This window comes from Peromyscus leucopus, chromosome 6 (assembly GCF_004664715.2).
Source record: "Peromyscus leucopus breed LL Stock chromosome 6, UCI_PerLeu_2.1, whole genome shotgun sequence".
NCBI lineage: Eukaryota > Metazoa > Chordata > Mammalia > Rodentia > Cricetidae > Peromyscus > Peromyscus leucopus.
In genome coordinates, this window is record NC_051068.1 from 19,671,976 (window position 1) to 19,699,535 (window position 27,560).

General features: G+C 45.5%; 1 protein-coding gene across 1 annotated transcript in view; it reads right to left on the reverse strand.

Annotated features, from left to right (window-relative positions):
* Ankrd50 (ankyrin repeat domain 50) overlaps positions 1-14,068 on the reverse strand; it is a 36,737-nt gene extending 22,669 nt beyond the window's left edge. Inside the window, 2 exon segments of the mRNA XM_028889821.2 lie at positions 12,006-13,288; positions 13,956-14,068. Coding sequence (XP_028745654.1) covers positions 12,006-12,517 — 512 coding nt within the window. The 5' untranslated portion in view covers positions 12,518-13,288; positions 13,956-14,068.
* Between the last annotated feature and the right edge of the window lie 13,492 nt (positions 14,069-27,560).

The window sequence follows — 27,560 nt, forward strand, 5'->3', positions numbered from 1 at the left end:
CACTAATGGCGACACATGGGGGGTGGGCGGACAGCAAACAGAACAGAGTCTAGGGAGCCAGACAGACAGACGAGGGGCATAAAAGGCAGGATAGCCAGAGTGGCCACTCCAGACCAGACCTAGTACTGATGTCCAAAGAGCCCAAGTTACAACACAGCCCAAGAGCTTAGAACAGTCACACTAATATTCATAGGAACAAAAGCTGGGATGGATTTATGTTTAAAGAAACAAAACAAGGCACAAATCCACAAAATGGGAAAGTTGCAGGGCATTCCATCCATGGTGACTCTGCAGGGTAAACCTGGTGGGTGGCAGTAGCGCAGGGCTGCCTGGGCCACCAGATTATGACACCTGCATCGAAAGACAGGAAGCCCAGATGAACCACAGCTCCAGGGAACAAGGGCATTTTCAAAGATGGGGACTGGCCTGTTTCAGGATCAGTTGATGACTGGGAGGCGTGAGTGGTCACAGGTGCAGACCAGGAAGCAGCTGGGCCCACCAAGCGATGCAGCCAGGAACCAAGCCCACGGGGCCGGTAGAGGTCAGTCAGGTCCACTTTAGAGAGCAGCAAGTCTGAAGTGTCCACACACAGATTGGTTTTCCCCGAGGTGTGTTTGCAGAGTCCTGGTCGCTGTTTACAAGGCTGAGGAAAGTAGGCCAAGTGTGTCTGCAGGCCAACAGGCCAGCTCTCAGCCTGCATGCTGGAAAGAGAACTCGGCTCACTTCAAACACAAACAAAACCCTAGAGAACTGGAGGAATGTGAGGCTGGAAAGGGCAGGATGCTACAGAGCTAACCAAGCATCACCGAGGAAGACCTGACCCTCTGAGCCCCAAGGAACTGAGGAGCCTGCAGGACCTGGTCAAAAGTGTGGCAAACTATACCAATGAAAACGAGTGGATCAGGGGGTTGGCAAAGACCACAAAGAAGTCCCAGAGTAGCCGAGTCCTGACGCTAGCTTCCCGTTGGCATTGCTGGCCCGAGGAAGGAAAGATCCTCACTGATGAGACACACCATCAAAAACTACTGCTATCGCCCAATACACTGACACACACTTCAGTTTTTATTATGGGTGGGGGAAGGGCTCAGTGGTTAAGAGTGCTTGCTGTTCTTGCAGAGGACCTGAGTGCAGGCCCAGCACCCATGTTGGGTGGCTCATAAGTACCTGTAACTCCAGCTCCAGGGGATCCACCACCATCTTCTGTAGGCAGTGCACTCACATGCACAAATCCACTTCAGGCACACACACAAACACATAATTAAAGAATAAAAACAAACCTCTTTTTCCCATTTTATTTTATGTATATGCGTGTTTTGCCTGCGTGTACATGTATGTACCATGTGTCTTCTGAAACAAGCCACAAGCCCACAGCTTCTCCAGCTTCTACTAGATGTCACTCAAGCACCACAGTAAAAGCTTCAGTGTCCCCAGTCCTTACCCCTATCCACGATGCGGTGGCTTCAGCTTTCTCATGCTATGGCTACTCTCAAGACTTGCCTGTCATCCACTGCCATGCACGGTCCTCAACTCGCAGGAATGCTTTACAACTGGCACCTTTGTGCATGGTCCTACCCTCCTACTGCAGTGATTCCTTCTTCACGCCTTAACAACCCCTTAGTCAGAAAACTCACCAGGGTCTGAGCCTCCTGCTCCTACTCTGCCTGCTCATGTGTGGCCGTACATGCCAGCAACGTCCCTCACAAGCCCCGGCTGGATCTGAACTGCTCGTTCACCTTCTGTGCTTAGATGCTGGAGTTCAGCTTTTCAGAACACACCCTCCAGTGTCCGGCCCTCGCCGGGCCCCTCCCTTCAGCTGCTATTTTGCAGTAACTCAAAATTCCAGCCTTCCAGTTTCCCAGCCAAGATCCCAGGAGTCAGCTCTTGCTTTATTTCTGACATAACTCACATCCAACAAGCTCTCAGGTCAATCTGAACAAACGCAGATGACACTTCTCCTGGGTCCTCCACTTCTCCCAAGTGCAAGCACCTGCACATGGATCAGAGCACTGGCCATTTACTGCTTTCCTTGAGTTAGCTCATCTACCCTCTTCTCAGGACACCAGTCACTGTGACCTTATGAAACCAACAGTCAGATTATTTTTGTCTGAAGAGCTTCAAGGGCTTCCAATCTCCTCAAGGAAACATGAATGTCCTGACAACCATCTAAGGCTCTTTCAGGCTCCCGGCTCTTTCTGCCTCCCACTGCGAGCGCTCTCCCAGCCACACAAGCACACCTCTGTTCCTAGACATTAAGCCAACTCCTACCCAGGCCACGACCTTGTACTTGGGATCTCCTCGGTCTGAAGGGCTCTTGTCAAACTTCCTTCTAAACATCCTAAGTAGCCCTATGTGAAAGAGCAACCTTCTCTCTACTTTCCCAGCCCTCGATCCTGCCCTGCTTTGGTTTTCTATAAAACACTGTTACCTGGCATCTTAACTTCTGTGCCAACCACGTCCTTTAGCTATAAAACAAAACAAAAGAAACCAATAAACATACAGGATATTTGCCACATCTGCTTACTGCATATCCTAGGACAAGACCTGGTGCATTCCTCCGCCCCAATATGCATTCAAACAAACGAATGAACCAAAGTTCCTCAGCGGCCTCAGCAACACTGCACACCTAAGGCTACTCTCGGGTGGACCCGAGTTTAGTTCTCAGCACCCACATCAACTGGCTCACCACTGTCATTCCAGCTCCAAGAGATCTGACTCACTCTTCTGGCCTCTTAGGACATCTACACTCATGTGGCACACCCGCACACAGACACAAACACATATGCATAAAAATAAAGTCAAGTCACACAGGAAAATGCTGCCTAATGATACTGGCTACATCACACCATCTGCACAGTGCCTCTCTGGGACACCAGGTATCCCAGGCCTCAGACCTCTCAGAGAGGCACAGTGAGGTGAAGAAGGACCTCCTTAGCTGTTCTCACTTTCATTCCCTCCGAAAATGGGAGTATTCTTGCTACAGCAGGGAGATGATGTAAAAGAGATTTGTTCATCTACAACTGTGTAATACATATAACTATATGCATAAACTGTTTCACACAAGAAAATGGAGTATTTTAGAATCAAATGTGGTTAAAACAATAAAATTTCTATCGATGTGGCCAAAATTAGAATGTTTTATATTAAGACAAGTAGTTGGCTCTTAGTTTAATAGTGATTGCTCTTACTATAGTCTAACAACCACATACTCTCCCTGCTCAAAACGGTAGGCAAAGAGTCAGTTAAAAATACACAGAAATAACCCCAGATCGTGATCATTAAGAAACAGAGAGAAGAGTGGGGTGGTAGTATGTACAGGGCAACTGAGGGTGGGAGCGTAGCTCAGAGGGCATACTAACTTGTGTGTGCCCTGAGTGTGAGCCCCAGTACCACAGAAAACAGGACCAGGGCTGAAGGAAGGCTTCTGAAGGCTCTGAGAAGGCAACGTCACAGACACACAATAGGTCTAGAAGGAACAGCCATACAAAAAATGTGTTGGCTGTAACATAACCTATCTCAAGGATGGGATAAAGACAGTGTGACTCCAAAGCAAGGAAGAGGGTCAAGGCACTGAAAGGCAAGGTCAAAGGCCAAGGCCAGCAGGAGACCATGGAGAGCTCAGATTTTCCTCTCAAGATGGAAGAGGTGCTGTCAGATGTAAGGGGGAGAGGTAACATGACCTGACATTTTCTCTGATGGTCCATGGAAGGCTGCTATAATTCTGGTAACACAGAGGGATTTAGCCATGGTAGGAAGTGGAAACAGGAGGTGTTGGCTTAATCATGGAAGTAAAACAAGTTGCTGACAGATTGAGTATATGGATGAGTGAAACTGATTAACCCATGACTGCCAGATTTCTAATGAAAACAATGACCTCCCACTTGAAATATTCCTTTCTTCTTAGGTTTGCAGTTATTTTCATAATAGTGGTCTGTATCATACACCCCACCCCCAAGAACAATTATGTATTCTCTCCTTTGTGTCTATGTGGGTGTTTTATCTAATCCAGGCTTGGGGTCAAGTTGCAGCTGGCCTGTCTCTTGGTAATTGTCATCATCCCTGGACCAGCAGGTCAACTAGAGCACATTCTCATCACAGTTCTGTTACCATGGTGATGGCAAGAAGTACCTGAGGAAAAGCTGCACTGAAGCCTCTGTTAAAGCCACATCTACCACCATGGCACAGGCCTCAATCCCAAGAAAATCAGTGACAGGCATGGCTCTAGAACTCAGCTGCTTCAGCTGTGGAGTGCAATTCCATATGGGGTCCCATAACTTTCAAAAAATAACTTCATAATGGTATAGATTTCTGAACACCACGGCCCAAAATTAGCTCAACATAAAATGCAGAATAAATCTAGGTGTGTCTGGCAGCTCGACTGTGCTGTGTCTCAGGACTTCACTGCAGCCTTGACTCTGAACATGGGACACAGAAACTCTACATTGCAACACTGTTAGACCCAAGTGTGGAGGCCCAAAGAGGCTATCTAGTGAGACCTTACCAGGGTCAGAGAATCTGAGCTTGCTTTACGCAGCAGGGCTGCATAATGGGACGACTTGACCTCGGGTGTGTTTACCAAGTGTTTGGAAGGGTCTATACTTGGCTGTACGGTGTGCTTTGATCTTGAAATGTGGAGGTCTTTTGCCTTGCCCATTGGCATATTATAAAAAGCCCTTTTGAATAAACCTCTGGGCTGTTGGGTATTGACTCAGGCCCTCCTGAAGCTATCTTGCGTCTCTGTCTTTCTCATCGTCTAGGTCTATCTTTCTATCTGATATTTTCTCATTCCTCTCTCTTCCACCTAAGAACTCTTCAAAAGGTGAGAGCAAATCACAGCTGGACTCCCACAATCTCCCATACCCAAGGCCTGAAACACTTCAGCTTGGATTTGGGACTTGCATTATGAAATTACCTTGTTTCAGCTCCACCAACAAACCCTTCTGCTTTTACAGAAACATGGTGGCCTATTATGGAAAACCAAGTCTTTCCATGGTTTTCTACTTCATTCCTTTGTACGTAAGCATCAAATTAGGGTATCTCTGGAGGATTGTATTTACAACATCTTTTTTTGCATTTATTTAATAAATGTGTGTCAAGTATGTGATACATATGTGTATGTACACACACACACACACACACACACACACACACACACGGGTTAGAAAAAGAAAAAGGAAAGACACCTTGGATGAGTAAGTTTGAACAAAGGTTAATGAGGGATGGCCAAGCGAAATGACAGGTACAGATCAGGATTAACTGTCCCTCTGTCGACATGTTAGAAAGCTGCACTGTTGACCATGTCACTAGGTAAGATGAAGCGTGTACATCAATAACATGTGAGGGTGCTCTGTAAGAAAAACCTGAGCGAAAGCAGAGGAAGAGCCACCAAAGAACAGTCATAGGGGCTCCACGAGAAAGAACAATGAGAACCTCTCAATGACAGTGAAAGGCAGGTTGAGCCACGAGCTCAGAGGCCACCCATCATACACCCAAATCTCCCTGTGAGTATGCCTGACAGAAGTCACATTCAGTAAGAACTGGGTGACAGAGAGGAGGAAGAAGTGCCATTTACAGGCATAAGTTCAAGACTCCCTGAGTGCAAGCTTGTAGAGAACACTCGGGGAGTTTCTGACATATACAAACAAATGCAACTGTCTGCATGTAAGAGTGCAGACAGAGTCAACCAGAGCACAGCAGCCCCACATGCAGACAGCAGCTGGCCCAGACTCCACATCCTGACTGTTAAGAGAACCTTCCCTAGCAATGAACAAAAATCTGGATGTAAATGTTAAATCTGGAACTGGGTAAAAATATTCCGACTTGTAGGGCACAACTTTCTTCTTTTTGGTCTGAAATAAAAATAAAAGTTATCCAAAATAAATTAAAAATATGGACACAGGAGCAAAATGCTGTGTCAGGGGTTACATGAGTGCTGGGAGGCCAAGGATTTGGAGCAGCTACAGAGAGCACTTGAGGTGCTCAGCTCTCAGAGTCCACCTTAGAGCAAGAGAACAGATCTGAGGGAGAGATGTGGGAGGCTCGAAAAAATGGAAACCCATCCTAAGGGAAAATCATAGAGTGGGGCTAGGGAAACATCTCAGGGATTATGGGTGTTTACTGATCTTCCAGAGGACCTGAGTTCAGTTCCCAGCACCCACATGGCAGTTCACAACCACCTGTCACTCCAGCTCTAAGGGATCCAACTCCCTCTTCTGGCTTCTCCGGACACCTGAACTCATGTGCTCAAACCCATACACAAACACATACATATCATTAAAAATGCTTTTAAAAAATAAATAAATATTTTAAATGGTAGAGCAAAGGGTGAAAATGACCTTGACCTGAAAGACACCTGCAAAGTTTTGTCCTTGAAAACATAGTTTTTGCTGTGTTTAAACAATTTTATAGGGATCTTTAATTTAGAAATACTTAAGACTGAAAAATGAGGAGGGTGGAGAAACGGCACAGCAGTTAGGGAAATTACTGTTTTTGCAGAGGGCCTGAGTTTGATCCTCAGCACCCACATCTAGTGGCTCATATCCACCTATTACTCTAGCTACTGGAGACCTGACAACATATTCTGATGTACATATACTCACACGTTTTTAATTTTCAAAAATACTTTAAAAAAATAATGGAAAATGACAGTTATCCTATGTAGTATTAGTTATTAAAAAAAAACAAGTGATAGAAACAGAATATTTTGCCATGAGCACACACAGGGGAAGAGGAAAGCGGCCTTCAGCCCTGAGCCCTCTGTTGAAGAGGTGAGATGAGATATGGGGATCTGGCCACTAAATTACCTGATGCCAATTCACACAGAAGGTTACTAAATTAAAAGTCACTACATTAGTCTGTTCTGCATTTAAAACTAGCCTTAACAATACAATATTTTTGTTTTTAACTCATTCAAAGGCTTCAGCCTTTCAGTTATGTTAGGGAATAATTTAGATAGGCAAGCAGCATTATGCATTCATTAAATGATAATTACTTAGCAGCTGCTGACATCATGCAAAATGCTAACTAAGCACTACAGTAGACAGGAAAAGTTCCTCAGGCACGAATGACATCATGAAGATGGTGAAGAGAGGCGGGAACAAAGGATGCCCGTGTGAGTAAGAGACCCCAGGTAAGAACATGGGAGATGGCAGATGAAGTCACCTGATAGATTCAGACCTTCCAGGATTCCTGTTCTGTAGGGTGGGGATGGGGATTGATCTCTCAGCTGGAGATCTTCTTTTGTGAGTCCACTGCCCTTGACCACTAACACACTTAACTGCTAAACTCTCAGTACCTAGAACCATTCACCCATCTTTAATACTCCTTCACAATTCGATTCCACCTACACTTAATACCAGAGGAAAGGGAAACCTGCGAGAGTGTCATCTAGAAATAAAGGCAGAGATAGAGATGAAGGCTTCTGGGCACCGTGTCCACCTAAATCTACAGGACCTGGAAGGTCTAGCTGGCAGTTTGTAGCCTAGTGAAATGACATCTTCTGTCCTGCTTCTAAAGCACACAGGAGCTACTGCCCCCAACACCTCACTACAGAGATAGTTACATTTGCTCACAAATAACTGGGATTTACTAATGGTTACAGGGCTCATGGGAAGCCTGCATCACTTGTTCTAACATTAGAAAAGAAGCCATATTGAAGGCAAAACACACAGCTTTGTAAGGAAAACCTGAGGGCCGGGGAGAGGCAGAAAGAAAGCAACCAGCCATGAGTTCTCAGCACAAATAAAACTGAAAGCATTATAAACTTAGTTCCTTTGAATAACAGAAATGAATTTTAAAAAACCCCTGCAAAAATATACAATTGATAAATAAATGAAAATGAAAAGAAACAAGCAATAGTGTGTTTTTACGTCTCTTCATTAAATGAAACAATCCTGTGTGTGGCACAGTGTTCATGAGCCACAGGGACACTATAATGGGTTTTCAACCTTAACCTCTGTTCATAGAAGCAGGATGGGCACTACTTAGAATTTAGTCTCTCTGATGGCATACACTGCTTTATCTCCAGTACAACTCGACTCAAAACTCGGCATGACTCTCACTGTCTGCTCATGAATGAATGAATGGGTGAATGGATAAATGAATGAATGAATGAATGAATGAAGAGAGGAGAACCTTGGACAACTACATCTGAAGGCAGCATGCCATGACTGAGGGGAAAGCAGCTGCATGCGTCACCAGATTAAAAGTCACTGCTGTAGGAGTTCCCTGGTAGAGTTTTTGGGGTCACTCTGAGTCTACCAGGTTGATCGCAGTCCTCGGGGGAGGACTTGTCCTGGAGGAGGTGGGAATGGAGGGTGGGCTGGGGGTAAGGGGAGGGGGTGGGAGGGGGGAGAATAGGGGAACCCATGGCTGATATGTAGAACTGAATGGTATTGTAAAATATATATATATATAGTCACTGCAATAAACCCAGCCACACAGCACGTCATGTAAGAATGTACCTAGTGGTACCACACAGTCTACCATGGACTAAGTAAAATACAGGGAAAAAGTTAAAGAGTGAAATCGAGGGGGACAGGTAGGTGGATGAAGAAGATATGACTGACTCTCCCCTCAGCCAGTTCCTCAGCTTTTTCCTCTTCAACTACAGACTGCTGTGCTGATGTTTCCTGTGTATTCACAAAGCCATTGATGCTATCGAGATTTATATGTTAAGAAAATGATGCTACAAAAGCTGGCTTTGAAATTTTTACTGAAAGGAGAAAGGATGATTCTATTTTTCTAGGCTTACATTTATATTTTATTTGATCCTGCATCAATTATCTAATTTTATACCATGCTGGCTAGTTTTATGCCAACGTGACATAAGCTACAGTCAACTGAGAGGAAGGAACTTCAATTGGGAAAATGTCTCCAGAAGACTGGGCTGTACGCAAGCCTGTGGCACATTCTCATTACTGATGATTGATGGGGCAGGGCCCAGCCCACTGTGGATGGTTCCATCTCTGGGCTGGTGGTCCTGGGTTCTATAAAAAACCAGGCTAAGTCATGATAAACAAGCCATTAAGCAGCACTCCTCCATGGCCTCTGCATCAGCCCCTGCCTCCAGGTTCCTGCCCTGTTTGAGTTCCTGTCCTGACTTCTGTTGACGATGAACACTGATGTGGAAGCATAAGCCAAATAAACCCTTTCCTCTCCCAGTTGGTCATAGTGTTTTGTCACAGAAACCCTAACTGGTAACCCTAACTAGTACACACCCCCTTAACTATCTACTACTATTTCTCCCCAAATAAAGTAGCTACTTGGAAACAACAGCCCTCTCCTGGGTGACCTGCTGAATGGTGTCTCTTCAGGTCCAAATCAAACATGTTCCTAATACATTTTTCTGAAGAGCTCAAAGTGAGTTGTCTGGGTCCACTCTGTACTGCTGTAACAAAACACCAGAGTGGGAAGGGTACAAATAATGGGCTTACTGGACTTCCTAGAGTCCTAAAGGGTGGGAAAACCACGATGAAGAGCCTCAGCTCATGAGGGACTTCTTGCTAAATGACGGAAAGGAAAGTCAAGCAAGCAGACACACAGAAGTATAGGTAAGACCCGCAAGAGGCGGCACTTCTGTCAGTCAGAAGGGCAGTGGGTGTGGTTTTCACCCAGAGCCCTAGCTTGGCTTCCTTCCCTTCGATTAGCTAATAACTTCAAATCAGGCAGAAAAATAAATACAAACTAAAGCTTGAATAGGAGAAAATATCCTGAATGTTTTTTAGGAAAATCACTGATACTATGAAGAATGAGAAGCTTGGGAAGAGAATACATTTAAAGGGGGGGGGCACAAAGTTACCACACAAGAGTTTGAACTCTTAGGTATCAGATGGTACACTCTAGAAGTAATTAAGATGTCACCCAGATAGCTTATGGAATTATTTAAAAGCCAGCTCCTTAATTATTAAGTTACCTTTAGAAAAAGCAGTAAGGGGGAAGAGGGGTGCTTATGTGCCATCTGTAAGGCGTGCAAGGCTTCCACACAGAATGCCTGCCCTCCACCAAACCTACCACCTGCCTGAGTCTGAGCCACACAGGCTTGGACCGACTTCCTCACCAGCTCACAGGCAGGAGCCCTGAATGTGATGGCGAGCAAAACAGAAGATTTGCCCAGTGTTTTACTGGGCTATGTTTACACATTAACAAGTCTAGAAGAACGCCACACCTCTCAAACCCTAGCCCAAGCTGACTTCCATATTTAAACTATTCACCTTCACTCCTCACAGTGACTCTCCCTATATGACTACTTTCCATTACTGTGATTAAATGCCTAACAAGCAACTTAAGAGGAGAGTGCTTTGGGTACACAGTTTGGGGGCGCACAGTCCATTGAAATGGGAAAGGCATGGTGGCAGTAGCTTGGGGCAGATGGTCACATTACTTCCACGGTCAGGAAGCAGAGAGCAGAGAGGAAATAGGGTGGGGCTACAAACTTCAAGGTCTATCCCCAGGGACCCACTTCCTTAAGCTGGGCCCCACCTCTAGGACTACACCTAACTGGCCCAAGCTTTGAAACACAAGAGTCTATGGGAACATCTCCCATTCAAACCCCACTCTGCCACTCTATGGGCCATCTGAACATGGTACTAAATACACGCCAACACCTCCCAGCTCTCCACCTTTACCACCTACAACTTCTATTCTCAGAAGTTCATCAAGCAACTCTTCTAGTTACAATTACATACAGATATATTTCAAATGTCAGGTTATGTTGTTGTGTGAGATTTTGATCGTGTTCTGACCAATGAAGCTTGCTTGGAGTCAGAGGGCAGAGCTAGTCACTAGCTGACCAAATTTAACCACAGAGATTTTGGAGGACTGAAAACAGATAGGACAGGAAGTAGTAAGGTAGGGCAGAGAGGGATCTTGGCCCTTTTGGAGGAAGGAACGGAGCTGGTAGGAGAGGACTGGTGGCTTCTCTGCTTCTCTGGTCCTTCAGGTTCTTACCCTGGTACTTGACTCCAGAATGTTTATTGATAAAGAATATATAGGTTAATGCTTCAGTATGCAACTTAACCTGTTCAATGTCAGGTAACTTCCTTCTGCTTTCTCTCCTTCAGCTTCCTCATCAGGAAAATAGACTAAAGTTCCTACATGACACAATTCCTAAGAAAATTACATGCCTTACTATTTGTAATACACTTAGCATTAAGTTGCTGACCCACAGTGTGGGCTATCATTAAATACTTCCAGTATCACCTGCAAAAGTTGAAGGTTTCAGGACATGAAGCAAACACTGCTTTTGTGATCCTTTGCAAATCCCTCCTCCAGACACACAAACCTCTCAGTCTTGAGAGTGCAGAGCACTTTACACAGACTTGGCCCTGGAGGAGGTAGGCTGTGTGGAGGAGAAACAGGAACACTACAGCAAAAATGAGGCACAGAGGACACCAGGACTGCTTCTCCATGAGAGACTGACTAGCCAAACTTATCTCCAAGGAATGGCGTTTCCTGGAATACAGCTTTGCATCTGAAACCATTTTCAAAAGCAACACGTTCCCTTACCCCAACCCTTCTATCAGAGATTCTTACATGAGTAAGACCATGTTGTCTTCAACACTTAAAGCATAAAGATGCTTCAGATGTTATTTTATAAAGATCAACACAGATCACTCAACCTTTCCTTTAGAAAATAGGAGAATAAACTCTACCACATAAACACATTTCCTGAGGACTGTTTTAGAGAAATTACCTTTCGTAGTTAAACAAACTGTAACTACTACTATGAACGAAAGCTGGCCTCCGTGAAATCACACCCCAGTGTCCCAGCACCTAATAGCTGTGTCTTAGGACAAACTCCCCTCCCCATCTATAGGCACTGTTTAAGAAAGGGGCATTCTGTTATTAAATGAGCAAAATTAAGCTTCACTTCTAAGCCACACACTATGCAATACAAAGCTTAAGTCTGGTTCTCTTTTCTATTAAAACTAAGGAGGTGTAGTGAGAAACAGTGATTTACGTCCAACAACTGAGCAGCATCTCAGATTTGGATGCATAGACATGGTTACCTTTTAAATGCTTCCGCTGGGTTCCTCTCACACTCTCCAGGCTCCAGGAGACTTTGGACGGCTGGATCTCTTAGTTTGTCCTCATAACCTTGGAGGAGTCCACTTTGGCAGATCTGGGCTACCAGACCTCGGATAAACCCTCCAACACACAAAGTGTCCGAGTCCTGGGCTTTGCAGAAGTGGAAAGCCAGAGCCTGGCGGTGCAGACCTCTCTGTAGGCTGGCTGGTGAGCTTGGCCACAAGAGCTCAGTGCACAGGGCTGTTTTCCCACTGCCGGGCCCTCCCACCAGCAACACTCCCCAGGAGGCCCCCTTCCCAGAGATGGCACTAGCATTATTCCCAGCATTCCCGACGAGGGACTGTGTGTTGGCTGCACTGGTGCAGCAGCTTGACTTCTCCTGGAGGCAGTGCTGAAGTTTGTGGAAAACCCATTCTCGACAGTAAAACTGCTTCCCTTGCAGAAGACTCGTTTGGGCCATTTTGCAGACTTTCTCTTCCCAAGGATTAGTCATAATAGGTTTTGTTTTGTTTTGCTCTTAAATCTTCAGTGTGGGCTAGAATCCGTATACATTGCCACAGGCTTCACGTCCATTTGTGCATAACGTATATGTTAGTTAACGAGGAATGGCCAGTTACAGTGAAATTCAACAGCCCCAGAGTTCATTTGGCAAAAGAATGTGCGTGTCTTTATTTGGTTCCATAGCCTTAATTAGCAAAGGAGATATTTATTTAATTGTCAAGCAGATGTGAAACTGGCTTGTCCCGAAGCTGGGCAACACCATTCCTGAATCTCTTGGGGTCACAGAACTCTGTGGCTCAATGTGGAGTTCATGTGATGGTAGATGTTTCAAGTACACAAATGAGAAAACACATCTGGAAACAGAAGCGAACGGCCAGTGCTTGGATCTGTAGAAAACGCCCCCACAGCACTGCAAACCTCAGTGCTCTATCTGAAATCGAGATGCAGAAAAGCCATCCATTATGTTAAGTGGCACCAGAGAGATTGCATTTAGACAGTATGTAGGTAGCGCTGTGCCTTCTCTCGCTGAAGGATGAGCATTCCGAGCCTACAGCCTAGCTCTCGCCAGTTTCAGACATCTGACCACTGCCAGGGAACTGTTTCAAATTAGAGTCTCTTATGTGGCAAAAATCACAAACCCCTGTTGACACCTTCTTAATGGAAAACATTCATAAAATAAATTTTTTGAGATGACAGATTCTTAATAGACCTGTTTGTAGATTCCTCGGTGTTCCCATGTCCAAGTAGTCAACAATTCCCAAAACTAAAATGAAGCAAACAATATCTTTAGTGCCAAACACCACGTTAAAACCTATTTGTTACAACTCACCCCATAAAGCACTTTCAAAAAGTTACATGATTACCCCTTAAATAAACCCATTTTCCTTTCTATACTTTTTTCTTCTTCTATGGGTATGCTTCGGAGACAGACTTTAACAGAATTAACCCAGATTTTGAAAGCCTCACTGTCGAAACGGAAACAAAATGGTACTTTATGCCACCTACAGCAACACCCAGGATTTCAGTCCAAAAGCCCTCGCAGTGTAGCTGTGCAAGAGCGCCACTGAGGCAGCTCGGGCTTGCCCCGTCCGGCGGGGCTTCTTTGTTGATAGTTTGCAGACCCTAGGGGAAGCACCGGGCTGCGGCTGCACCGGACCTGCTCCCGCTGAAGGCCGGCTGAGCCCGGGCAGGCAGTCTCCACTTGGGCCCAGGAGGTCGCCTGCTTCCCTTCGTGCTCGCGGCCGCAGCTCCGGCCCCGGCTCCGCTGACAGACAAAGGCTCGGAACGAGGTGCAGCCCGGTGCGGCGCGGGCAGGGCGCGGCCCAGGTCCCGCCGCGGGCGCCGCCTCCAGCCCCGGGAATCCAGAGAGGGTCTGACCCGCCCGGCCCGAGCTCCGCTGACAGAGGCCGCTCCACCCGGCCCGCGGTTACCTCAGTCCTTTCCGCTCCACGCTCTCGGGTTCCCCGCAGCCGTTCCGCCGCCCCAGCCCCCGGTGCGCTCCGCCTCGCTCCCGCCTGCGGCTCCCGGCCGCCGCCAGCCCGGCCGCCCCGCACCGCGGCGCTCCGCCCAGCCCCCACAGCCGCCACCGCCGCCGGCGCAAAGACTGTCTCCGCCAGCGCCAGCGCCCCGCCCGCCGCGCAGGCCCCGCCCCACACAGGGCCCGCCCCTCACAGACACCGCCCCACCCCGCCCCGCTGCACGCAGACCACGCCCTTCGCGGACCACGCCCCTCCTGATAGGTCACGTCCCACATAGACCCCGCCCTGCCCACTCAAGCCCCACTCCATTGGCCCGTCTCTGGCAGGCCCTGCCCAACCTTTCTTTCCCCACAGGCCCCGCCTAGCTCATAGCCCCGCCTCATCTGCCCAGCCATTCCCTTCAGGCCCCACGGGCCACGGCCCCGCCCCACCCCGCCCACCGTCCTCTGCACCGGCACCGACCTAGAGCAGGCGGTGGTGAGGCCGGTGACTCGGGGTAAGGCGGCGTCCTGGTCCCCAAGCTCGGCTCCGTGACTGCCTTTGTGCGGTGGGTCCCGGGGCTCTCCCGTGCAAAGCCGGCCTGTCGTTAGCCCCCCGTGCCTTGCTAAGAAGGAGGCTCAGTTAGGCCCGCCCAGGCTGAGGGGCGGGGCGTCTTCTCGCATATGCTTAACTCCTGCACCGTAGTGCCGCTCACCTTGTCCTGGTCGCAGCGAACCTGCAGAAATGGGTACATTCTCCAGAGCTGCCGGAAAGCAGATTTTTACAAAGCTACAATTTGGGTAAACAGCTTTAGTCATGACTTAGCCTGTATCTCCTACAGCATAGGGCAAGATGGTGAGTGGAGAGATTTTAATATATTTGTAGACTAGTTTGTTTTAATTTACCCTGTATATGTAATTTCCAGTAAACTACTCGCTAAGTTAATTAAAGGAATAGTTTGGGCCTGGACCAGAAGCTGGAGAAACCTAGTTTAGTCGGCCATCATTGACATGGAATACTGTTTTTGAAAGGCAGTCTTCCTAGGTAGCATAGGCTGGCCTTGCGCATAGCTGTCCTGCCTCTACCTCACTAGTGCTAGGATTACAGGTATGGATCATGTCTGCTGAAAGACTGTCATCAGCTATAACAGTCATAGGCCCTTTGGATTTTAATTTTTCACTTTGTGTCTGACAATTCACTTTTATAATTTTGTTTCTCCTAATAGAAAAAGTAACACTAGCTTACATATAATTTTATCAAATTTATTTTTTATCAATTACCTAAATACTGGAAATAACATTAGCAGATATTTGCTCTTGGTATATACATTAGTTGGGCTTTGTTTGAGACAGGGTCTCACTGTGCAGCCCTGGAGGGCCTGTAACTCCCTGTGTAGACCAATATGGCCTCACACTCAGAGATCTGTTGGCCCCCATCTACTGAATGCTGAGATCCAAGCCCGCTGGCTCGCATATATTGTTTAATTTCTTAGCCATATTTTCTCTAACAGAAGGTCTTTCTGGGAAAAGAAATTTAAATTTAAAAAATAGTTTCCTTATTGTCTTTTAATTTTTCTTAAATCTTCACAGTTGCATAAATTTGAAATTGTAGACTAATTTTTATTTTGTCTTTTATTGGTTGTTTCCCCCCCCATTAGAGATTAGTTACTCATTAAACTAAAACAAACAGGCTGAATAAAGTGTACTCTCTGTTTCTAATTTATTTGAAAACTACAATTTTTCATTCCAAATCCTTTCTTACATTGTTTTTGATCTGTATTCAGGGTTATATCCTTCAACAAATATGGTTGAAACACAAACTCATCACACTTTTAAAATTTGTTTATATTAATGTTTTAAGATTTATACACTGCAAAGTTATATTTCTTTATATTTTGACCATTTATGTATAAAATAAGATTTCATTCTGTTAGGAACAGCACCTCCAACCAAGAGATTTACCCCACAAACAAAGGTATTAAAAAAGCACAAATAAAATTTCAAAATGGACTGTTAAAGAATGGTTGTTCTGTTCTTTGGCAGAGAAAAATATCCATTTCTATCTAAACCCTGATATCAGCCATTTCAACAGGCAGAGGTCACAAACATCAATAACTGAGATTTTAGAGATTTTAAGTAAAAAGCTTTGAAAACGTAGAGGACTCCTGCCCGTACTCTGGTGTAGATCCTCGGTTTAGCTCACAAAGCCAGGCTTGAGCATCTTCAGATTATGCCACAACTTTCAAGAATTCTGTGGGCTGTGTGTTTCCTTACCAGATGACATGGTCTTTACTGCTCATTTTCTAGAGAACTTATGTGCTTACATTTGGTTCCCACTGAACCTCAGGAAGGAACACACTGCAGGGGTCCCAAGTGTGGGAGCCAGTGGCTGAGCACACCACAGAACAAGTCTGCAAGTGTCTAGCTACACTTCCCCCCCCCTGTGTGTGTGTGTGTGTGTGTGTGTGTGTGTGTGAGAGAGAGAGAGAGAGAGAGAGAGAGAGAGAGAGAGAGAGAGAGAGAGAACTAACTACGCCCATAAAGCTATGTTTTGTGTTTTGAGATAGCTCACCACCCTAGAAAGAAAAGTGTTTTCATCTGGAAGGACTAGGGAAGAAGTTGTCCCAGGTGGCCTTTCCCATTTCCCCACAAATTTAAAGAACTCCACACATAATCCATAGATTATGCCACACGCTGCTCAATAGGGCAGAAGCTGAAAGTAAAGTAATGAGGGTGCCACACCCATCCCACAGATTTTTAATGTTGCTATTAGTACAGGATTGTTTACACAAACATGGGGCATGCTGGCTATGCTAGCTGAACTTAACAGAAATGGAGAGCACAGAAAAGATTTTTACCGTGTAAGAGTATGGTTGCTCACACTCCAAAGCTCGAGACAAAATTACTGAGAGTGTGAGGCCAGTCTGGGCTGGTTGGTAAGACCCTGCCTCAAAAGACCAAGACAAAGAGACTTGAGCTTAGTAATGGGATGTCTTGTTGTGGCTGTCCTCCTCAGTGCCTTTTGGAGGAGTGCGCGTTTGAGCTTTCCATATGGAAGGCACTTGTTGCCTACTTTGTCCTAGAAAACATACCTAAAGTGGCCTTTGCTTATGAACCATACAAGGTACAGATGTTTTCCCTCAAAGGATAGGAGAAACCCCAGATAAATTGTGTTTTGCAGATTACCTCTTTTGATTAGAGGTGCTGTTCCTAACTGAATGAAACCTTGCTTTATACATAAATGGACAAAATGAAAAGAAATATAACTTTGAAGTGTATAAATCTTAAAATATTAATATGCCAGCCCAAGGGAATTTGTAGCTAGAGTTTTCCTGCCTTGCCCACAGTCAGGACAAATCATTGTCACCTGCTAGTCCCACAGCCGCTCAGACCCAACCAAGTAAACACAGAGACTTATATTGCTTATAAACTGTATGGCCGTGGCAGGCTTCTTGATAACTGTTCTTATATCTTAAATTAACCCATTTCCATAAATCTATACCTTGCCACGTGGATCGTGGCTTACCAGCATTTTTTCATGCTGCTTGTCAGGGTGGCGGCTGGCAGTGACTCTCTCTGTCTTCCTGTTCCCTCCTTTTTCCTCTCTGTTAGTCCCGCCTATACTTCCTGCCTGGCCATTGACCAATCAGAGCATTTGACATACAGACCATCCCACAGCAGGAATTAGTGTGGTTAAACAGCTGATTGCAAGTTTTGCCTTTATTTTCTAGGCATAAATTGTCAGTAGACCCAGTGTTACCCTACAGTAGAGTTAGTCGTATGAATTTAAAACTGATGCCCTTGTCCAACTCTCAAGGCAGAAAGGAACTTTTAAACAGCAAATTAGGGTCCTCTCACCGTGTGTCAGCCATTGAACTTGCCTGCAATTTTAATGATCTTCTAACTTCAACCTTAAGTCACCCTCTGCCTTCCACAGAGTCTCGTGTGCTCATAAGCATTCTTGGAACCACATTGTAAATGTCTGAGAACCTTGGAAACCAACTTAGCAGCAGATGACCTTCATGAGTCCTTAGATAGGGCCTGTGCCATATGTTCCTATAGAACCATAGCACTAATCACACAGAATTACACCAATTTGAAACTAATGTTAAATGTCATCTGTAAAGGTGAACTTTTGTAACTTTATTATGTCTGCTACACATCCTCCAGTGAGATGGCAAGGAAACATTGGCTAAATTAATCACTTCATTAGCTTGCATAAAATTTGTTAACTTGAGTGTGTGCCCAGGGAAATGAAAGACACTGTTTAATCACTTGTCCTCGGGCTGTCTGTGCTCCCCGCAGCACACCTTCCTTTTTCTTTCTCCAGACTGCTCTTATCTGCTGAGCCACCTTGATAACTCCAGGATGGGAGCTTGCCTTCACTCGGAAGACTAATGTGATGTGCTAGAAAAGCACAGAGGTAAACTATGGCACTCACGCATCTAATTAGACCTTCTCCTCAAAGGCTGGAGAGATGGCTCTGAGGTTAAGAGTTAAGAGGCTTGCAGAGAACCAGAGTTTGGGCTCTAGCACCCACGTTGGTTGGCCCATAACCTCCAGTTCCAAGTGGATCTTAGCCCTCTGGCCTCTGGGGACACCTTCAGTCACATGCCCATGTCTACATGTACACACACACACTTACACGATTAAAAAAATAAAGTAGAAGACAGCAGAAAGTTTCCTAAGGTTTCAGAGGCTTCTGTGAGTCCTCCAGCCCCTATTCTACACAGCACTGAGAGCTCATGGAGGTGGCTGTGATGGTGACACAGAAGACAGAGACAGCCTGAGACGGCAGGAGGTCTGTAATGACGTCTGCCAGAGAGTCGTGTTCCTCTTTGTTTGAAGTTAGGACACAAAGTTAGCCATAAAGATGTAATTCATAATTTTCTTAACCAGTCAGCTGAGGTAGGTGCCTGTATTTTTGATTAGCCTAGTATAATATATCATCCTTCTTTTAGGGGATGTTAATTTTTTTTTCCCCTAACTTTCATTGAATGTTGCCTCAGCCTGTTTTGCTCTGAAGAATGCTTCTGGAAGATGATTGTAATTGAAATTGCAAGTCAACACTGAGTTAGCTAGACACTATCCAGTCAGTGGTGGCTGCAATGCCAGAAACATGGAAAATATCTTACAGAGTAAATGCAAAGACTCCCTTTCTTCAAGAGGGGGCAAAAATGGCACCAGCCCCAGCCCACCTAGCTACCTGGGTCTCCATGTAGATACCAAGATGTACCCTGCCTCCTGCAGTGGGTGTCCTTAGACCATCCTCCTGATGTATCCTGTTGGCCACACTAGAATGTGACAGCGTGAGAGGACGTCAGCTCCAGGATTTTCCACCTGGGAAGTTTCGAGTTTAAGAACCATCACTCAGAAAAGAGAAACCCAGGCTGCCCAATGTCCCAGGACACAGTGAGGCCCCCATGTCCCCACCTCCAACACCATGAACTACACTGAGAGCAGTGACAGGATTGTCCAGCCGAGCCTGGGAAGCCCCGGGAACTGCAGGGCTCACAAAATGGCTTCAGTGTCAAGCCTGTACCCTGGCTGGGTGGTAGGAGAATTTGCAGAGTCACCCACAAACACAGGTTGAACATAATAATCCAGGATTCGGAATAGAAAACACTCCAAACATGAGAAGTGCTGAGATGAGTGCATGAATAAGAAACTCCACTTGTGACTCCACAGGGTGGGTCATAGTCGCAGTTCAACATTGCTGAGAACGTGGGATAAAATCCCATCCAGCTATCAGGATAATATGTGTTTGTAACAAATGAACTTTGGGTTTAATTGTTGGTCACTTTTCTTGTCGCTACACAAAAGTAACTGTCAAAAGCAGCTTGAGCAAGTATGATGGTAAGTTTCCTGTCCACGTGCGGGAGAATCACCTGGGAAATAACCCTCTGAGTGTGACTGTTGGGAGTATTTTGATTACATTAATTGGGGTGGGAAGATGTGCCCACTTCAGATGGCATGCACTGCCTGGCTGAAATCCTGAACTGTACAAATGGAGAACATGAGCTGAGCACATATTGTGTGTTATATGTTCGAAATAACACATAGCAAAATAGTCACATTTCCTCAGCTAATTCTAGAAAGTCGGTTGTATTTCATCAATTTGGCACTTTCTAAAGTTAAATTATTTTAAACTAAGAAGGTTAAAATAAACTAATTTTTAACCTTCAGGTATTGGTTGGAGTGTATTCTATCAAGTAAGAAAGTCAAATTCTTAATTTATATTGTTAAAAATTAAACAATGGGTGCCGAAACCTATCTTAAAATGAATGTTTTTCAAAGGTAATTTACTATATGACCTAATAGTTGGCACTGGCTGTATCTTCCTCAGATAAGTTTGTTATTTGATCTGATCTTGGTTCTGTGAGCATGTATTATAACACATGGTAGTTTAATTTGGCTGAGTTTCAAGTAAAATGAATGAAGAGTATTTTATTCTTTACATCCGTATATGCCTTCATTATTTGCTTCCGGAAGATCTTAGAAAAGTCACTTGCACAAGCGACTGGCACTTTCTGTGATTGATAAGATACAAGCTGTGCTTTGCATGTGTCCGTATAGCACAGACTAGAAACTCTCCCACAGTTCCTGAATGTCCAGAAGAACCAGGTGCTACCACTTGATAAGGCAAGCCTGAGCTTCGAGAGAAAACACTGCAATCAAAGTGTGCCCTGGGGAGAACGCAGAAACCAAAAGTTCACTGCAGGGAATTGTCCTAATTTGTTTTCTGACGCCATGGTAAACACTGACCAAAGGCAGCTTAGAGAGAGAGGGTTTATTCGGCTTACAACTTAAGTGCATCCCAAAGGGAAGCCAGGGAAACCTGGAAGCAGAAACTGAAGCAGAAACCATGGAGGAATGCTGCTTACTGACATGCTTCCTGGTTCCTGGTTCTGTTTCTCTCTCTCTCTCTCTCTCTCTCTCTCTCTCTCTCTCTCTCTCTCTCTCTCTCTCTCTCTCTCTCTCTCTGTGTGTGTGTGTCTGTCTGTCTGTCTCTCTCTCTTGTGTGTGTGTGTGTGTCTGTCTGTCTGTCTGTCTCTATCTCTCTCTCTGTCTCTCTCAAATAAATCTTTTAAAAAAGGTGTGTGTTTGCCTGCATGTATGTCTGGGCACCATGTACACACAGGGCTCCGGTAGGAAGCCAGAAGAGGGCATCGGATCCCCTTGACTGTGGGTGCTGCAGATTGAACCTGGGTCCTCTAGAAGAGCCCCCAATGCTCTTGGCCTCTGAGCACCTCTCCAGCCCTCAGTTCTCTTCCTTATATAGCACAGGTCCACCTGCCTTGGAATGGCATTGCCCACCTGGGCTGGGCCCTCTTGTATCAGTTAGAAATCAAGAAATGCCCCCACAGTTACGGCCACAGGCCAGTCTGGTTGAGGCAGTTCTTCAGTTGAGGTTCCCTCTTCCCAGGTGTGTCAAGAGGATGATCAAGATTGGCATCACAGGAGTTACCAGGATGAGTGCCCATTGAGGGGATTTCAGCGACAGAAGCCTGATGGTTTTCAGGAAGTCTCTCTGCTTCTGTACTGTTCGGGTACAAGGTAATCTGCAGATGGAAGTTTTAGTGTGCCTTTGCAGGCTTGGACACAGCAGTGGCCACAGGCAAGGACTAGGCAGTGACCCCGGGACTAGGTGTAAAGTGAAGCCTGGCTTCGGGAAACTGCCAACAGGAAATGGGACCTGAAGGCAACAGCTGTAGGGTACTGAGTTCTCCCAATCACAAGACAGGAGCCAGCAAAGGAGTCCGACAGCCAGCACCTTAATGTGGACTTTGTGATACCTTAAAGCTAGGGTCACCTGAGTCTGGCTGCGTTTCTGCTGTCCAGAAACTGGGGGGTGATAAGCAGATGTTGAGATCTTGGGTCTGTGATAAGTTGTTTGCTAGCCATAGAAAACTGATCGTGCTAGCGCCACAAGGCCATCACAGAAATTTTCAGATATGTGAGAGGCCTTGGCTGTCTGGGTGTGAATCAAAGCCACTAGAATTTTAATAATAGACAAGGCTTAGAACTTTGGTTACTAGAAACACAGATTAAAAACAAAAGCAAACAAATAAAAACATTGCCAGAGAAGGGCTCTGAAGGCCCTGAGGCCTGAGGAGGAATGTGCTGTCAGAACCGGAAGAAGGAGCACTCTTGCTTCATGGTGGGGGTAGGCTTAGGGACATTAATTCCTGTGGCTATTTAAAATGTGCAGCCTTGACATGGTAAATTTCGATGCCGAGCAGAGGAGATTACTAAGTGTCAAAGGTGAAGCCTTGCCCTTTGCTTTAGTAGAGAGAGCAGCTCAGGAACGGACTGTGAAAGGTGAACAGAGACGTCATAGCTTGGGAATTCCGCAGCTTCAGAATTGGGGCTCAGACAAAGACCGAAAGTGTGGCTGATAACCCCAGAAAGAGCAAAACCTCGGAGGATGCAACACCAGAGTCTGGTGGTAGCCTCCTGTCAAACTGCAGCACCCCTCGGCAGCAGAGGCCAGAAAGGAGTCGTCTCTGTCTCAGAAAGAGGAGCACAGCTTTGTGTCTCACGGAGTAAACCTGGAGACATCCACAGGAAGCCCAAAAGGTGCTTGAAAACTTGTTATCTCCAGGAAATCATCTGCCTGGGCCTGAAAGGGACAGAGGTTTTAGAAACTAGCATAGACTTAGGAAGCCGGGGTCACCAGAACCACTCAGCTACGGACACAAATCACCTTTCATGGAAGAGGAAGAGGGTCAGAGTGAAGATGCTGGAAAATAAGGACCAAAACCACAAAGGATGTTCCCACGCTTTTCCCAGATGGGCTTAAAACCATTCTGAGTTTCTCATTTTTGGATGAGAATATTTATAACTCTATCCCCCGCCCCACTCCCTCTTCTCCTCCTCCTCATCTCATCTCCCTCTCTCTTTATCTCCCTCCTTCCCTTTTTTTCTTTTCTTTTCTTTTGTTTTCTTTTCTTTTCTTTTCTTTTCTTTTCTTTTCTTTTCTTTTCTTTTCTTTTCTTTTCTTTTCTTTTCTGAGACAAGCTCTCACTATGTATCCTAGGTTGGCCTCTAACTCACCAAGTTCCTCCAGCCTCAGTCTTTAGGATTATAGGTGTGTGCCACCATGCCCAGCCTGAATCAGTTTTTAATTGCCCTATAACAACCTGCCACACCTAGAGTGATTCAAAGCAGTTGAAAAGAGTGTCCCGTAGCTCCAGGGGATTCAACACCTTCTTGTGGCCTCCAAGGGCATCTGCATATACTCACCCAGACATATTCACACACAAACATAAAAAAAAAGGGGGGGGGGAAGAAAAAAAAAAAGGAAAAAGAGGCATTGGTCCCCTCACCTGAAATCAAGAGCATAAGGCAGTGGCTTTGTACTGGCGCCATCTTGATCATGTGTGCCTCGTCCCATGGACTCGCTTTCTTTTACTGCACCAAGCCTGGATATTTCATGAAAATGTGAAGTACATGGAACTGCAGAAAGTGGACCTTTGGAAACTCAATACTAAAATATGCATATATGCATAAAGGAGATATTATTAATTCATGCATGCATGCATGCATGCATGCATGCAGATGCATAAAGGGACGTCTTACCAACTCTCTGTGTAACTGTCCCTGCTGCTGCAGCCCCTCTACGATAGGAGTTTTCACCAGTGCTAAAGCCTGGGACTTCTGAGCTTGATTCTACCATGTGCATTCTCTGCCTGAGCCACACACACAGAGTCTCTGATCCTCAGGACCACTGGCGTCTTCTTGTGTTTTCATCTTTCCTCTGACTTAAACCATGGCTTCATCTGAGGGGTTTCTCATCTGCTCTTTCTGTGGCTAGAACGCAGAAGGGTACACCTCTGATACTCCTAGGTGTCCTTATGAATGGCACCTTTTCCCTCACTCCCAAGTGCATTCATCAGGAGCCCTGATGTCCAGCTGGATTTGGAGATAAGGCTGTAAATGGTGATTCAAGTTAAATGTGTTTACAAGGTCTAATGCAGTAGGGCTGGAACCCCAAAAGAAGAGGCAGGGATGCTTGCATAGAGAAAACAGTAAGTGAGGGTACTCGCCAATGTGGCCATTGGCAAGCCAACATCAGAGGCCTGGCCAGATTCCAAGCCTGCTGGTGCCTAAGTCTTAGGCTTCTGGTTTCCAGAGCCACACGAAGATGCATTTCTCTAGGTCGTATCAACATCTGCTGCTTTCTCTGTTGCAGTCCTAGCAAAGGAATTCAAGGACTGCACAGCTCTTCATGCACAGTTCATCTGTTGTCTCTCAATAACAGAATAAAATCCAAACAGAATCGGCGAACACTCACAAGCACAGCTGGATGTGTGAAGGCAAGATTGAGGGCATTTTTCCTTAACATAAAAACTTGGGAAAGGCCAAGTTCAGTGCTTCCATCTTTCAAGTTCTCAGTTTGTCATCTAGCTCCCCCTCCTCTACACATCTGATGAACACTGCTGTCAGAGATGTCTCTAAAGACCTGTGCCAGTTTCCAGGCTTTTTTGTCTTGATGTCTCAAACAATGCCTTTATATTAGCTACTTTCCTAGTTTTAACAATATACCTGACCAAAGCTACTTAAGGAAGAAAGGGGTTATTTTGGCTTGCAGAGTCCATCATGGCTGGGGAAGTATAGTAACAGAGTTGTGAGTCAAGAAGCAGAAAGTAAACATGGGTGTTCAGCCCGCTTTCTCCTTTTTGTTTAGTCCGGGGCCCTAGACCAAGGAATGGTGCCACCCACAATTAAAGTGGATCTCTCCACCTTAAATGACCTAACCAAAATTATCCCTCGTGCTTTCCTCCTAGGTTATTCCAGATCTTGTCAGGCTGACATCCAAAGTTAGCATCACACTTTTCCTGAGCGAGGGCCCTGTTGGTGGAGCTGATCTCTCCTGCAGTCATCTTTTGACCCACTTCAACCATGGTGCCTTCAGTGTGATGTTTGCCAAGGTTCTCCATCTCATTTTCTCTTCTCTGGACACGGTCACATTCAGACGTTCAACCTCTGCTCTTGTCCACTTCCAAGGCTACCTTCAACAGGCCTGCCATGTCCACCTCTTCTGCACCATGCTCTCTGATGCTAACTTCCCCTTTGGTTTCATAGAGGTTTGGAATTTTATGTGTTTAGGCATTGACTGCCAACGATAACTCTGAAATAGAGGAAATACAGAATGGGGATAATGAAGATCTTAGAATCGGGGCAAATAACTTTGCAGTGCAACCTTGCTAGAGATAAAGGAAAGTAAAACAAAACAGTGCATGCTGACTCTTCGAGGAAGAAGCAGGGGGACTGGATGGCTGCCAGCACCAGAAGCCCCTGGGTTTGTTATGCTCTTGGCTGGAAGCCATGGGGCAGGACTTAAGACAGGAATCCTCTGTCAGGGAGACAGGTCAAAGGAACACCTGTAGACGTTTTGAAGTGAACTCCAATGAGCAACTTCTTAAGCCCGTCACTTGTTTATCTCTTTCCATTCTTTATGTCAGGTCACCAAGCTTTTATTTTTATTTTTCGCCTCAGCACATATTTATACTTTAATAGTTATTGAATAATCATGTTTATGTAGCTTACAAACTGTACTTCTATGGGAATGTACTTGCCCTATTAAAACAAAGAGTGTAAATATATTATGTTTAAATGGCCATAAGCCAATTACATGCTGGTACAAATAATGTAATTTTATAAAAGGTATTTTTTCAAAGCAAGAATAGCAAAAGGCTGTGAGAAGACTTCAGCACTCCCCTTTGACAAATCTCTTTAATGTGAGACGTAATAAGAGACATCTGGGATCTCTGCCTGCTGGGAAATACACTCTTGTGTTGACCTGTTCTGGCTCATATACATACAGCAGCCACGCCAAGCACAAATGTAGTTAGAAAAGGCACAAATTATAATAGTTTTTCATATAATAGTTAATGTTTAGCTTCATATTGCACCAAAATTTGGCAAACAGCAGCATCTTAAACATAAAGTTTCAAAATAGGATCTGAGTTCAGGTCAATTAATTGACTGATTCAGTTAAATCTGGTTGGTCTGTCTTGTACTATAGCAATATATTTTATTGGCATTATTACAATAAATAATTGGTATATCTTAAACTTCAAATGGACATTTTTTTCCAGATATGATTGCATAACACTGTATTTTTATGATTAGGCAAATGTTCACTGGGGTTGGTAGACACATTTCCTTATAGAAAGAATACCCAGACTAACAAGAAACAAGATCCCAGTTCTTGGGATCCCCAGAAAACTCATTCAAAAGAGAGAGAAAGGGGGTGTGAGGGGGGGGAGTATTAAAGGGAGCAAGAAGGGAAGAAAGGAAGAACAAGGCGTGCACGTATAGAAACATCAGGAAGAAACCCTTTACTTCATACCTTGCTTTGTATGCAGCCTTTTATTAAAAATTAATTTAATAATATTGGTCAAGTTGACAAAGATGGCCACTAGCATTCCAAGATAAATATAATGTGTAGGAATGTTTTGTCGGCTTGCAGGTTTATGCACCAAGTGCATGCCTGGGGGCTGAATGGGGACATCAACTCTCCTAGGACTGGAGTTGCAGACTGATGTGAGCCTTCTTGTGTGTTCTGGAAATCAAACCCAGGTCCTCAGGGAGAGCAACAAGCGCCCTTACCCACCGAGCCATCTCTCCAGCCCTAGCCCGAGACTGTCACTGTCCTTTGAAAGCCTACATTTTGTCATCGGCAATAAATAGTGCTACTTGTTTCCCTGACGGTGACAGGCATGTCTGTCATTATTGAGAAAACCTGCACTACGCACCCCAGGCTGAAGACTGAGGTATGGCTGCCAGCTGTCCTGTCAGAGTTAAAGACAGTGTTCATGAAAACTGTAGCGTTAACTGCTTAGTGCACATGGACCATTTACCAAGACAAGGGGCTCACACAGGTATGCAGCAGGAAATGCACCCAACTGTGAGGGTTTAGTAACAATAACCTCTGTACTCTCCTTGACAGTGATATTAAGTCAAGTTGCCTTTGTTTCTACACTCTGGCTGTGCGGTGGCGAGCTGTAGCAACTTGTGGCCCCACTGGGTGCTCCTGCCAGCTGGATCTGGAGAGGCATCGGCTCCCTGGAACCATCAGTCCAACATGGATGCAGAGAAAAAGCAAACTTCTTTTTATTATTTTCACGACTCTCTTGCTAGTGTATTAGAGACCTTGAATGTGGTGTAGAGTCGCATGTACGTGTGCCTAGTGCACCGCCTGCCCCCAACTGTGGTCACCGTCTCTATTAACGTCACCGTCTCTATTAATGTCACCATTAAGACCATGGTAGGAAAGCGGAAACTCCAATTAGTTGCCCAAGGAAGTTGATTGGATTTTTTTTCAAGACAGGGTCTCACTGTGTAGTCCTGGCTGGCCTCAAACTCAGAGATCCACCTGCCTCTGCCTCTCCAGTGCTGGGGTGTAAGGTGTGGGCCAGCACACTGAGCAAGGGGCATATTTTACCTGTTAATATGCATGGCAACTTGAGGCCCCTAAACAGTCAGTTAAGCATTATTTCTGAGTGTATGTGAAGGGCATCCAGAGGAGGCTGGTGCGTGGGTTATCAGACTGTGGAGGGGAGTATCAGCC